Source organism: Pyxicephalus adspersus, chromosome 10, assembly GCF_032062135.1.
Source record: "Pyxicephalus adspersus chromosome 10, UCB_Pads_2.0, whole genome shotgun sequence".
Classification (NCBI taxonomy): domain Eukaryota; kingdom Metazoa; phylum Chordata; class Amphibia; order Anura; family Pyxicephalidae; genus Pyxicephalus; species Pyxicephalus adspersus.
In genome coordinates this window covers 50,076,614-50,092,404 of record NC_092867.1, presented here as the reverse complement: position 1 = coordinate 50,092,404, position 15,791 = coordinate 50,076,614, and the positions used below count along the sequence as shown (strand labels likewise).

General features: G+C 38.5%; 1 protein-coding gene across 1 annotated transcript in view; it reads right to left on the bottom strand.

Moving 5' to 3' along the window:
- TMEM132A (transmembrane protein 132A) overlaps window positions 1–15,791 on the bottom strand; it is a 146,907-nt gene that overhangs the window by 105,891 nt on the left and 25,225 nt on the right. Inside the window, 1 exon segment of the mRNA XM_072423874.1 lies at window positions 8,047–8,258. Coding sequence (XP_072279975.1) covers window positions 8,047–8,258 — 212 coding nt within the window.

Below are 15,791 nucleotides of genomic sequence, written 5' to 3'. Positions count from 1 at the left end.
ACCTACAAGGATGTGCGTGGTTTGCTGCTCAAAGACCGATGACAGAGGAAGGAAGAAACGCAAGGAAACCAGGTTCTACTCTCCTGACTGTGATGTTGGGCTTTGTGCAGCACCCTGCTTCAAAATCTACCACACCCGGGATGTCTACTAAAAATGTAAAACTTTTTTTTCTAAAATCTGCATTTATTTATATTATTGATCAATATTATTGCACCCGTTTGCAAAATTTCAGGGAGAAATTTTTGATAAAAAAGTTTTTTTTTTGATAAATTACATTGTTGTGGTCTAATATTTAAATATTTTTATACTTATGATTTATAATTATGTATTGTATTATAATTTATGATTAAAATATAATATAATAAATAAATATAATTATTATACCCGGGAGTTAATCCTAAGAATTACAGGCCCACAATATAAACAAATTTCTATGCAAAAAAAATAGGATCACTTTTTGCATCAAAAAACTGACAGAATTAGAACGCTAGGGGGGTTAATGAATGTTTTCAGGGAGACCTCTAGATTTTTAATATTTTCAGGCAGGCCTCGGATTCTGAAGTTGTCGCACCTGGAGTGTTTTTTCAGATCCACTATTTTATCCTGTGCTATTTCCAATCTTTCTTCCAGGGAGGAGATAGCTGTGGTATTTTGTGTGACCCGGCGGGTAGTTTTGTTTGTTATATGCACACATACAAGATTACTCAATTTATTTTATACTATATGAATATGTTGTAAGAGCAAATCCTTGTAAAATGATGGAATTATTAGATTTATTAAATATAAAAATTAGTATTATTTTACAATTTAGCTTGTATCGCGTATCACTGCTACCCCTGAGGGAACTTGCTATAGCAAAACACACCAGGAATTAAGACAACTGATCGCATATTGGACATTTTTTATCAGTAGATCATGCTGAAAATCTATTATGGTGCGGTATTGGCATCTTGTATAGTGCCAAGTTGGCTAAATTTCATTTGTTCCTACTTTATTGTTACTTTTGCAACAATTTTTTTAGAATATAAGAGAATAAGAGAAATAAGAGAAAAATTAATGCAAAAAAGTCTCTCTATGTTTTTCTATTTTCAATTATGTTGTAATAAATAAATATATATATGTTGATATCCCAAATATCTTTCTCACTAAAGATAAAGGTGAATCACCAAACTCAATACTAAATGTTACTAATGGGATCAGTGCCCCATTTGAGATTTCTCTTTACTTCTCCTTATGACAGATTATCTTTCTAAGATATGACAGCACAGCAGCCCACCATGCTTTCTCCCCTTCACTTGCATTAGGAGCATTGCAAACACGCAAGATTCTTATCCGATATCAGCCCTGAGCCGAATATCGGATGAGAACCATTGCATGCATGTACGTAGCCTCAGTTGTCACAGGAAAATATGTCCCCATTAGAAGAGATATATGCAACAGTATTAAATCAGGTTTATTGGAAAACGGAGCTCACCCTTATGGCCTCAATTGTTAAAAACATTCATGCTATGAGCATGCCTACAAAATAGTTGCTTTGAACGAGCCCAGATGTGTTTTAATTGTGGACATGTTTATGAAGGCTTAAAATGTGCAGTGCTTAAAAAGTGATTCTACTGAAACAAGTATGCAGCTAAAAAAGTGTTAGGACTCTTTACTTGTATAATTGTCTCAGGTTAATGGCGATGGATGCAGGGAAAAACTATTCCAGCGAGTACTTCTCTCTCAACAGAATACCAGATATAGGTATCTAAATCCACAGATAAGCCACTCACCTCAGGAGATATAAATAGCATTGCTTTGGACATAAAGACCAATCTTTTAGCAGCGACCAGAGATCTCAAATCTGAGATACATTCCAAAGTAAGTGGAAACAGAGAGACAAAGCTAGCTTTCCCGACTGGAAACTTTTATTGAGACACACAACTCATATCTTATCACCATACGTATACATCTTGAGGACCTGTATAAAAGGGGCAGATGTCAGAGCCTAAGGCTATATACACATCAGATGCATGTGTACATCGCTTGTTGCCTGTTATCTAGACGACAGAAGAGGAATGAGAAACAATCAAAATTAAGTGAAGTGGAGGGAAGACAGCACAGCAGGGTGCCGCTCCGTTGTTCTTCCCCTCCTCTCTCCATAGAGAATAACCGTGCTTGTTCAGGCATCGAGCAGTCTTTTGTTGTGAAAGATCCTTTCCAACAATCATTTTTGCACAGGTGTATGCAGCCTAAGGGTGAGGGGGCTCCCTGAGATGGTTCTCTGGGAACAATCCCTTTTCAACAATCTACTGGAAAGACAAACTGATATTCTGATTGAATTTGTACACATACACAGACCATTATAGGTCTGGGGTCCTGATACAGCTCCGCCACAAGATGCGATCTGCTGTTTGCAGCAATTATGCCCCTAGCCATATTCCCAAGTGTGGCTCGGGATGGATTTTACCTGCAAAAGCGGTAATCCCTAGTCACACTCGGGGACGCTAAAAAACAATAAAAAAACACCACTTATCTTGTTCATTTGGCATCCCCCGGCGTCCGTCTAGGTCCTCGGACTGTGTCCTCCTTCTTTGATCTTCTCCCAGCGACTGCGGTTCCCCGGTGAAGTCGGTGCATGCGTCTGTGTGGGAGGCGCGGCGGGAAATTCAAAAATTTTGTATATATATATATATATATAAAAAATACATGTTACTGTACAGTTTTGATACAGGTTTCACTACTTTTATTTTTTAACAGATTTTTGTGTTTTTTTTTTATTTAAAGTTTATTATACTTAATAAATACTGGACATATTTCGGTGAGCTGTGCCTAAGAATTATAAGCCTACAATGTAAAATAAATTTTTGTGTGAAAATGCGGACAGAATTAGAACACTAGGGGGGGTTAAAGAAGAGATCCTGAATTTTGCACATCAAAATTGTCAAGCTTTAAAATATTTGTGAGAAAAAAAGGATCCTATAGAGGTAGCGATTTCCCCTTTGCCTGATTGTCACCTGCAATAGCAGAAAACAATGGCAACCAGAATTCTGTTTTATAAGAAACATTCTACTGTGTAATTTCATTGAACAAAGCTGAAAACTGTAATGTAATTGTACCTGTAACGAAAGCATACATTAAGTCTACCTGTCACGGTCCCTTCTGTGACTGAAGTTAGAAGATCTGTGAGACAAGCTGCACGTGAGGTTATCGGACTCGCTTTGTTTTTACTTGTTTCTGTATTGTTGTTTGTAATGACCACACCCCTTGTATCAGCTGCAGCTGATGGTCATTACTGCTCCTCCTTTTAGTCTGGCCTCACACTTCATGCTATGTGGTTGATATTTGCTTCTGGGATGTGACGAGCTGGTGTGTTGTCCTCGCCCGAGTTCCTGCTTCTCTATTTGCTATTAAGCTAAGTTGAACTACTTTCGGTGTTTTGTTGTTCTTTGGTTGTTACTAGGCCTTAGGGAGACACTGGTTCTTTCATCAGGGAAGGAACCAGTAGTCTCAAGCCTAGTCACCACTCCTGTCTTTAACCTCCTTGCCGTTAAGCCCGACGTTCGTTCGGGCAAAAAAAAATTGCAAGGATGGTTAACCCCGAGATTTTTCCCATCCTTACTTACCTGGTCCCCCTGTGCTCATCCAGCGTCGTTTTCGTATTCCAGCGTCGTCCTCCGTCCAGCGTCGTCCGTCAATCTCCCTCTCCAGCGTCGGGTGCCAGCGGGACCGGTAAGATGCCGGCCGGCTTCTTACCTGGTCCCGCTGATCGTCCCACGTCCTTCTCGTTCCAGCGCCGGGTGCCTTCTGAAACGAGAAGCCGTCCGGCGGAGAAAAAAAAAAACGGACGGCTCCTCCCTGCGTGCGTGATGACGTCGGCGCGTGTGCGGGAAATTCAAATTGAAACTCATTCATTCATTTTGTATTGGATTCAATACAAACTCCTGTATTCAATCCAATACAAAATAATTCAAATAAATACAAAGTGTGTAATTGGTAAATTCAAACTGTCATTTTGTATTGGATTGAATACAAACTCCCGTATCCAATCCAATACAAAAAATAAAAAAAAACTTAAAAAATAGTAAATAACTTGGAAATTCAAATTTATATTTTGTATTTGATTGGATACAAACTTGCATATCCAATCCCATACAAAATAATATAAAATTAATACAAAGTACATAATTGATAAATTCAAACGCTCATTTTATATTGGATTGAATACAAACTCCTGTATCCAATCCAATACAAAAAAATAAATAAAAGAAAAGTAAATAACTTGGAAATTCAAATTCTTATTTTGTATTGGATTGGATACAAACTCCCGTATCCAATCAAATACAAAATAATTCAAAACAAACCCCAATAAATACAGAATCAAAGTTTTAAAAATTGCCACTTATGGCTAGTGTGTAACACTGTGTCTTATCTTACCTTTGCTGATCTTCGCCTAATTTTGACCATTTGCTGCCTGCTTTGACCTCTGCCTGGACTCCGACATCTCTGCCTGCCGCCTGCCCTGACCTCTGCCTGGATTCGGACATCTCCGCCTGCTTTGACCTCTGCTTGGACTCTGACATCTCTGCCTGGACCTGGACATCACCGCCTGCCTGACCCCTGCCATGGCTTCAAGCTTTGTTTATGTAGTCATGTTTAAGCTGATTTTTGTGTTTTTCCTTTAATTTTATTAAAAGTAATTTTTTTTTTTTTAAATGATTGTGTGTTTCAAACATTTTTTATATTCATAATATCTACTAGAACCCCTGTTCGGACATATTTCTGTAAGTTACAGGTCTACAATTTAAAAAAAAAATTTCATGAAAAACAATGGATCACTTTTGGTACAGAAATCTAGACCTCAGTGTAACGCTCAGGTGGTTAAGGGGTGACCATTCCCTTTTCCCTAGCCATTGGAGGCCTAGTCCCTTGTATTTACCTTTTTGTTTCCCTCCCCTACCTGTTATCCGTGACACTACCTCAGTTTTACTTTACTTGTGCCCTAATTGCAATGTTGACCTTAAATTAAAATTGGATGAAATAAATTTCAATAAAAGTTGAAACAAAATCTTCAAATGCTTAGACAAATATTTTTGATGAATCAAATTCCCCCACAATTAAAAAAAACAAAAAAACAAAAAAAAACAACTCACTTTTTTTTTTGGGGGGGGGGGTTAGTTAAATCCTTCCTCTGCGCCACAGCGATAAAGGCAGAAAGGGAGCACACAACCTTCAGGGATACTCATGTCACGTATCCCAGGAGGCTTCTGGCTAATCCAGAGATTGGACAGCCGCATCTCTTACTTAGGTAGAAGCTGGAAGAAGAAAGAAGATGGGGGCGCCGATTCCTGTACGCCAGCACAGAGGTAGGTAACAGAACATTGCAGGACCCAATCCAGAAAAGCTCCAGAGGGACCTTCGAAAGTAATTTTTTTTTCTTTTTTTTTTTTAATTATTTTGTTTAGTTCTAATTCAATTAACTGTACAATAATATGTAAATTTAGATTTTTTTACCGTGACATTTGTAATCCTTCACTTTGGTTTATTAGTATTTAGGTCTTTGTTTTGGTCTTTGTTTTATTGAAAATACAAACATATTTTTTGTGTCCAAAGAAGTATTTTTCCTGTTTGTATTTTCGCCATTGAAAATACAGATGAATTTAGCAGACACAGCATACTTTAACATTAGGCAAGTCAGACCCCACCCCTTGTGGTCTTGCCATGAAGAAAATATGGTGATCCAGTATTCATAGGATAATTAGGCTTATTACATAGATAACCAAGAAATTGTGCTGGAGTGTGTAACATCTGGACTTTAGTACACAGTCAAAAAGTTTCTTAGTGGTTATTGCATTTTAGAAAATGATGAAACACATGATAAAACATTATGGTCTTTAACCCCCCTGGCAGTCTAATTATTTTAGTATGTTTATGTCAAAAGGGGTACATTGTTTTGCATGGAAATTTGTTGTTTAATATTGTAGTCCTGTAATTCTTAGGAAAAACCCCTGGGTATGATAAAGTTTGAAAAACAAATCATAAATTATAACTTAATAAATAAAACTAATAATAATTTAAAAAAATAATGAAATATAATAACAATACATTTAAATTAAAAATTTAATCAAATCAAATAACACTAAAGTTTGTCCAAAGAAGGGTGCAATATTATTGATAGATTTAAATTAAATGTCTAGTAGACATCCCAGGTATGGTAAATTTTAAAACATGGGACTGCATAAAGTCCAATGTCACAATCAGGACAGTAGAACCTGGTTTCCTTTTTGATCTTCCTTCCATGGTCATCTCTCTTTGAGCAACAAAGCATGCACATCCTTGTAAGTGCTGCCTTTTTCTCGGTTGGTGGGATGTACGTGATGCAGTTCCTGGTTGAGAACTGCAACAGCATGACATCCAGGTCTTTTCACGGCCATTGATGGTGTTTGGTGGTCATGACAATAAATTCAGAAACTTTCCAATGAAGTCAGAATGACTCACAGGCCTGTCACTCTTTTGCTTGTGGAGAATATAGACATTCCACAAGCACTGCTCAACAAGATGCCTGAAAATCTTTTTGTAGTACTTCTTTTGTTGTTTTCTTGTTGTTGGGTAAAATGTCATTGCTTGATCAGCTCTGTTGACAACTCCCATGGTGTTATTGTAGTCACTCACTACTTCACTAGCGTCATGATTTCTTTCCTACCTTTTGACTGTACCATAACTGTGGAGGCATTTTAGTACTCATTAGGCACAAATCTTTCTTGTCATGCCATTGCAGGGCCATCACTTTGCTATTCTGCCAGGTAACCATTTCTCCCATCTTCAGTTTCCTTTTTGCAAACATTAATGGCATGTTGCGCCAGTTGACCCCAACAGTTCCATATGCATGTGTTTTGTGTTGCAGAAGAAATTCATAAAGTTTAGGGGAAGTATAAAAGTTGTTGGATGTGACACAACAGCCCTGATTAAGCAATGGCTCAATAGGTGAGAACAGAAGATGTTGCCATTCCATAGTTGCTGTATTTTGGGTTGAATTTTGTCCCTTTTCCAGTGTATAGGACTGAATTCTAAATGTAGCCAGTTGACGATTCGCACAGCATGTAGGATTTCACGGCAAATCGTCCTCTTTGTGATTGTATTGCACCCAGCAGAGCCACTTCTGCCCACCACTCCCTGAAATATCACTAAGCCCAAAAATAGCCAAATGTCATCTTTGGTCACTGGTTCCCACTTTCTGCCTCTTGCATACATGAGGTGTGGAGCAGCTAATTGTTGTGAAGCGTACCTGTTTGTCTCAGCAACTATTTTTTCAACAACCTCATCGGTCAGAAATAATTGCAGGTATGCTAAAAGGGGTCGTTGCGTTCAGCATCATTTTTCACACCAGGTGCTCCAGGAAAATGGGACTCTTGGGGGCACTCCCTGAGCTGCACCAAGGTCAATAGAGCACCAAGTGTGCACAATACTAACCTCAAAGTCAGATCCGTCGCTGTGTTCACTTTCACCGTCCCTGTCAGATGACAAGTTTCTTGGTGATTCACTATTGCGATTCCACAAGTGACTCCAAACCACGATTGCTGCTTTCTAGTTTTTCAAAAACAGCTTTTGCGCTGGCGAGACGCCTTTTGAATGCCGTGGATGTTGTCAAATTTCCAGTAAGAAGGTCAGGAACGTTCAAGGTCAGAAACAAGTTTCAAATGAGGAAATGAGTAAAAGATCAGGAAAAGTTCAAGCAAAGGTCAGACCAAGGTCAGGGCTGATAGTGGACAAACTGTAAATTAGGGGGCTGGACAAAGCTGTTGGGTGCAGTAATAAATTTACTTTTGCATTTATTATATATTACATTTTACTGTGATCAGTGATTTAAAAGCAGATTACAATGTAATCTGCTTTTAAAATTTCCCGCCAGGCCAGCCTCCCCACAGGTAGCATTTTTTTCCCTACCCCGAATGTGGCTCGGGTTACTGCTTTTGGTATAAAAAATTCACCCCGAGCCACACTCGGGAATATCGCCAGAGGGGTTAAACATAGGTAAATGTAGGCTAATGCAATAATTGGTTCTCTTACCTCTTGTTTTTGTATATGCTGAAATGATGCACGTACATGTGGCTCTTTAATGCCAAGACGGGTAACCAAGAAAGTTTCTCTGTGCAGATCAGCTGGAGAATAGGTCACAGATTCCTCAGCAGGCACTGTATGCTGTAATAGGAAATATTGAGGTACATCTTTAACTTCGACAATGATTGGAGAAGTTGGAAGCCCTGAAGAACTAGTAATGGCTGCAAAATAATAAAAGAAACAGAAACAACAAAATTTTAAACAAACTTGATTATATCAGCTTAGAACAAAGTTCAATGTATAAAAGGCATTAATGTAAATAATCTGTAACCTAGGTACTATCAATTATATCACTAACTATAGCTTATAGTTGTAGAAAAAATAAAAGAAAGACGGGGTTTATAGGCCAATCTTTGCAAAAAATAATTATATATTGATACCGTGATTTATACATAATAAATTATAAAAAAGTACATAACCAGCAGCCCATTGTGTCATCATGGGGTCCTTTTTTTTGGTAAGCGATACATATTTATGTTACATTATACAAATTCAGAAAATTGGTTCATTTATAGTAAGATTGGCTGCAATTTTTTTTTTTACATTTTTGACTGCTCGCAACACTGCAAACTAATTCATATCAAGCTGTAAATATACTAATGAGCATGACGAAATTAGCAGTATGAATGTTAAAGAAAAAAAAAGTTCCAAAGCATTTTGGGTCTGATGTTATAATACATGTATCAAGGAACATTTAGATTTATTTATACATATTATATATATATACACACACACACACATACATACATACATACACACACACATATGCATTTTCATTTTTACTATTTTAACTAGACTGGTGTGTGTGTGTGTGTGGGGGTGGGGGGGTTAATTAAGTAAGTTTGAATGTATAGTATGCATTGATATGACTTTCTGTAATCTTCATTATTGTTAGTTTCAACTGTTGCTGCAATGTTTTTGTGCCTGTTTTAAATTGGTTAGCAATTCTTCAACCTGTTTTCTTACAATGTATATGAAATCGCTGTTATTGAAGGTTTTGTCAATTTTCCATAAATAATTAGTACAAATATATGCATGGAATCCACCCCAAAATGGTACTTTATCAACCAAATTCCAGACGCTGGCGTATTCTTGCCCATTTTATTAACTGAAATGATCTCTCTGCTGGAGACGCACATCCCCGGCAGTTTGACACTGGTAAGCTTGCATTAAAAGTGACTGTTCACCTAAAAAAAAATGTTTGTGCTGTTCAAATGTTTAAAACATCTATATGAGCTAAGAAACAAGCAAATTTTAAAATGATTTAATATTTTCCGGTTAGGCAAGAGTTAACTGAGTTTAGTTGTTCTAAATAGGCGCCTATCTAAACACATGCAATGCGTGAGCGGAGGAGCCGCCGGGTGGTAAATACAAGCGACTTTCTGCAGGCTAAACCTCTAGAGAAAAGACTAGATTTTCCCACAAATGTCACAAGCACAGACACAGTCTTGTTTGCTTATATATATATATATATATATATATATATATATATATATATATATATATATATAATACATAATTATATACTTCAATAACTATATTTATACATATCTATATACAGTTAGGTTCATAAATATTTGGACAGCTTTTTTCCTAATTTTGGTTCTGTACATTACCACAAATAATTTTAAATGAAACTTTCAGCTTCAATTCAGTGGGTTGAACAAAAAGATTGCAAAAAAATGTGAGGAACTAAAGCCTTTTTTTTTTTTTTACACAATTACTTCATTTCAGGGGCTCAAAAGTAATTGGACAGATTGAAAAACTGAGAAAAAAAATGTTCATTTCTAATTCTTGGCTGAAAACCATTTGCTAGCAATGACAGCCTGTAGTCTTGAACTCATGGACATCACCAGATGCTGGGTTTCCTCTTTAATGCTCTGCCAGGCCTTTACTGCAGCGGCTTTCAGTTTCTGTGTGTTTGTGGGCCTTTCTGTCTGAAGTTTAGTCTTCAAACAAGTGAAATGCATGCTCAATTGGGATCAGATCAGATCAAGTGACTGACTTGGCCATTCAAGAATATGCCACTTCGTTGCTTTAATAAACTCCTGGGTTGCTTTAGCTGTATGTTTTAGGTCATTGTTGTGTTTGTGGCCATATTGTTTGATTGCAATAATCTGCCTTTATTACCACTTTTAAATGTTTGTCCTGAATATTTTCCAATCCAGTTTTCCACCCTTGTTAGGTCAAAATTGCATATTGGTTTGGTAGTATTTTTTTTAAAGTATTTTTTTAATGCAATATTTTTTGGGCTATTTTGAACTATTTTGGCTTGGAGTGTGTGTTTTTTGAAATTTTTTAAATATTTTAACCCCCCTAGCGGTAATCTCGAGTGTGACTCGGGGTGGCTTTTACATGCAAAAAGTGGTAATCCCGAGTCACTCGGGGTGGCTTTTACATGCAAAAAGTGGTAATCCCGAGTCACTCGGGGTAACTTTAGAAGCCCCCCTTACCTTTGCCCCGCGCTCCAGCAGCGATCGGATAGCCCCGCTGTGAAGCCGGGGCGCCGGTCCGTCGGGAGCGTGGCCGGGCGGGAAATTTAAAAGCAGATTATGGAGTATTCTGTTTTAAATACCACCCGGGTCCCAGCCACGCCGCTGCTCGCATCAGTAGTGAGATGCGAAGCACAATGCAGGACTTCTGCATTGTGCTTCACATCTCACTGCAGATGCGAGCAGCAAGAGCAAATTCCGGGGGTGGTCACCATTATTTTTTAAAATGATTTATAATTATGTAATATATTATAATTTATGATTGTAATATAATAAATATAATTATCAAACTTGGGCGTTAAGCCTAAGAATTACAGGCCCACAATATAAACAAAAATTTTTATGCAAAAAAAGGGTCACTTTTTGCATCAAAAAACTGACAGAATTAGAATGCTAGGGGGGTTAATATGACCGTTTAGCAAATGTTTATTTTGAATAAAGCGGTTTCTAAAACGTTGTCGTTTGTTTTTGGGGGTTTGTTGTTCAACGTGATCTCCCAGGACATACAGTTTAACCACCTAGCCGTTATTTTTTATATTCATAATATCTACTAGAACCCTTGTTCGGACATATTTCTGTAAGTTACAGGTCTACAATTTAATTTGTGTGTAGTTGCATAGTTGTGTGCCAAACTTCAGGAGTGTGATGCGCATAGTTGTCCAGCAAGTCTGAGAAGGATCATCAGGTCGGACAAGGTCTAAAATACCATTCAAACCTGCATAAACACCCTGAAGGGATGGAAAAGCAAGATAATGTTTGTCTCAAACCGGATTTGTTCCTGGAAGTTTGACATACTTGTACTATTTGTTTTGTGTAAACACCTAAATAATGCATACAATTCAGTATTTAATGAGCAAAATTAGGTTGAGAAACAACACATCTAGTCATTTCCAAGAGTGCCTGACCCCCCTTGTGAGCTGGTCCAAAAAAAAAACCCCCTAGCGGTAATCCGGAGTGTGACTCGGGGTGGAAAAATCATGCAAAAAAAAATTGGGGGGGTCCCCCTTACATCAGAGGTCATGGCTGGGCGGCCCCGCTCCTTGCATCTGCAGTTAGATGCGATGCACCATGCAGGATTTCTGCATGGTGCATTGCATCTAACTGCAGATGCGATCACCAATAATAAATTCCAGGGGTGATGCCAGCGGCGATTTCCCGCTGGTATCACCCCCAGAATTTACTATAGCTGCTCGCATCACCCGGAGATCAGCCTCTGGGTGATATGAGCAGCTTCGTTGGCTTCAGTGGAGTGAGCAGGATGGGGACATCCCCACCGCATCACCCGACAAGATGTGACATCTTCCGGGTGATGCGGTGGAGTGATGGATTCTGGGGCGGGAAACTTACATTTTTTTTTTTTTTACAGTAAAATACACAGCAAAACACAAAATAAAAGTATAAAAATACATTTTAGAGCACCAAGCATCATTGCCCAGTGCCTTGATTTACATTTTGCCCACTATAAGCCCTGACCTTGATTTGACCTTTTGATGACTTATAAATGCCTTCCTGAATGTAACATTTCATCACTTTGTCTTTGACCTTGATTGTTCCTGACCGATTGCTGGAGACCACATGGCATCCAAAAGGCATCTCGCCGGCGCAAGCGCTGTTTTGGAGGAATTTGAACGCAGCAATAGCGATTTGGAGTCCCTTGTGGAATCGAGCGATAGTGATTCACCAGGAAATTTGTCATACAGCGAAAGTGAACTGAGCGATGATTCTGGACCCGAGGTCAGTGCTGTGCGCACATGGTTTCCTATTGACCTTGATGCGGACCAGACAACACCGCCAAGATTTCTATTCACCGGCGCACCTGGCATGAAAATTGAGGCTGAATGCAACGACCCCCTGGCATACCTGAAGTTGTTTTTGACCGATTAAGTTATTGAAAAATTGTTGCGGAAACAAACAGGTAAGCCGCTCTTGTGTTTGCTAACTTTTCAATGTTTTCTAAGCCAACATGTGTGCTGTTCTGTGTTTGCTAACATATTACTTACAACCTTCACACTATAAAAGAACATATCCTAAAATACCTCTATTTTGTTTTATGCTGGTATGCTTGACAACAACAAGGTGCTCCACACCTGAGGTTTGCAAGAAGCAGAAAGTGGGAACCTGTGACCAAGGATGACATTAGGCTGTTTTTGGGCTTAGTGATCCTGCAGGGAGTTGTGGGCAAACTCGTGCAGAAGTGGTACTGGTCCAAGAACAAAATGATTGCCACTCCATTCTTTGGCACAGTCATGCCAGAATACCGCTTTTCCCTCATCATGAAGTGCCTGCACTTCACAAACAATGAAGAATTTGATGAGACTACCCATCCTGCACCAAAACTGAAGAAAATTTGGGACGTTTCTCAGATGAGTCTACAAAAATTCCAGCAAACCTATGTGCCAGAAAGAGATGTCAGCATTGACGAAAGTCTAATGGCTTACAAAGGGAGGCTCATTAGGATTGGCAACATCTTCAGTGCTATCCATCATTGAGCCATTGCTAGATCAGGGCTATTGTGTCATAAGAGACAATTTTTACACCTCTCCTAAGCTTTACGAGTTCCTTCTGCAACACAGAGAAGATGCCTATGGAACCGTTAGGGCTAACCGGCGCAACCTGCCATCACTGTTTGCAAAAGGGAAACTGAAGACAGGAGAAGTTTTTGCCTGGCAGAAAGGAAAGATGATGGCCCTGAGATGGCATGACAAGAAAGATGTGTGCCTGATGAGTACTACTGTCCATGATGCCTCCACCGTTCTGGTAAACACAAAACGTGGGAAAGAAGTCATGAAGCCACAGGTGGTGACTGACTACACCATGGGAGGTGTCCACAGAGCTGACCAAGCCATGACATTCTACCCAGCGATGAGGAAACAGCAAGGGAAGTACTACAAGATAATTTTCAGGCACCTTGTTGAGAAGTGCCTATGGAATGCCTACATTCTGTACAAAATAAAAAAAATAGTCAGAGGCCTGTGAATCATTCAGACTTCATTTTGCAAGTTTCCGAATCCATAGTCCAGAACCACCAAACACCATCGTTGTCAACCCAGAACGCCTGACTGCTCGTCACTTCGTTGAATACATCCCACCAACCCAGAAGAAGGCAGCACCTACAAGGATGTGCATGGTTTGCTGCTCAAAGACTGATGACAGGGGAAGTAAGAAACACAAGGAAACCAGGTTCTACTGTCCTGACTGTGATGTTGGACTTTGTGCAGCACCCTGCTTCAAAATCTACCGCACCCGGGATGTCTACTAAAAATGTAAATATTTTTTTTTCTAAAATCTGCATTTAATTTATATTTATCAATACTTTTGCACTCTTGTTTAGAAAATTTCAGTGAGAAATGTTTGATAAAGTTTTTTTTGATAAAATTACATTGTTGTGGTCCAATATTTCATTATGTGACATCTCCCAGGTGATGCGGTGGAGTGATGGATTCTGGAGGCGGGAAAAATTAAAAGCAGATTATTTTGTAATCTTTTTTTTATTTTTTATTTTTTTACACTAAAATAGACCGCAAAACACAAATTAAAACTATAAAAATACATTTTAGAGCACCAAGCATCATTGCCCAGTGCACTGATTTACATTTTGCCCACTATTAGCCCTGACCTTGATCTGACCTTTAGATGACTTATAAATGCCTTCCTGAATGTATCATTTCATCACTCACTATTTTTTATAATGATTTATAATTATGTATTATACCCTGGAGTATTCCTAAGAATTACGAGCCCACAATAGAAAAAAAAAAAAAAATTCCATGCAAAAAAAAAAAAAATAGGTTCACCCCAAAACACAGAGCAGCACACATTTGCATAAAAAATTTTGAAAAAATTCTGAAAAAAAAAAGCAAACACAAAAGCGGCCTACCTGTTTGTCTCTGCAATAATTTTTTCAATAACTTAATCGGTAAAAGACAACTTCTATTTTTATCCCAGGTGCGCCAGTAAATGGAAATCTTGGCAGTGCTGCCTGGTCTGCATCAAGGTCAATAGGACACCATGTGTGCTCAGTTCACCTTCGCTGTCCGATGACAAGTTTCCTAGTGAATCACTATCACTCGATTCCACAAGAGACTACAAATTGCTATCGCTGCGTTCAAAGTCCTCCAAAACAGCGCTTGCGCCGGCGAGATGCCGTTTGGATGCCATGCGGTCTCCAGCAAACAGTCAGGAACAATCAAGGTCAAAGACAAAGTGATGAAATGATACAATCAGGAAGTGATTTATAAGCCATCAAAAGGTCAGGGCTAATTGTGGGCAAAATGTAAATCAGGGCACTGGGCAATGATGCTTGGTGCACTAAAATGTGTTTTTATATTTTTATTGTATTGTGTGTATTTTACTGTAAAATAAATTTAAAGGCAGATTACATAGTAATCTGCTTTTAAATTTCCCGCCCCCAGAATCCATCGCGTCACCCGGAAGATTTCACACATCTTGCCGGGTAATGCGGTGGGGATGTCCCTACCCTGCTCACTCTCTTGCTCAGATCAGCCTCCGGGTGATGCGAGCAGCTGCAGTAGATTCCGGGGGTGATGCCAGCCACACAGACACCACTAAATTTATCTGACAAAATAAAAAAAAAAAAAAAAAAAAAAAAAAAAAAAAAAAAAACCACACAAACACATGTAAAACCACACTTCCATATAATGCCAAGTTATTTCAAAAATGGCCCAAGAAATCTTACATTCCAAAAAGTAATTACAAAACTAATAAATACAACCCAAGTGCCAAATTCTAACTTAATAACCCTATTAATATAAAGATTTACAAGTATCACAAACAAAACACGAGACTTTCTTAAAAGCCGACAGCGGGGACAGGTCTGGGCTGCAACACAGAGGATACATGTCAAGCGTTATCTGTGTGAGGATTACCTATAACAGTGATGGCTAACCTTTTTGAGCCCGAGTGCCCAAACTGCCGCACAAAACCAAAGAATTTCCTCAAAATGCCAGCACGTCAATTAAACCTTAATAACAAGATTTTAGTATCTAAAAACTCTTTATAAAGTTGCCTGAACTATGTAACATCATTTTTAAAGGTTGGAATCTTTGTACTGTCAGAGAATCAATTTGATTTGATTAAAATCCTTTGGTTTTCATTTCAACTTATTGGCAATTTATAATGTTTTAATGATTTCATTCAATTTAATGAATTTAGTAAGAATTTGATTCAGTTACACAATAAATT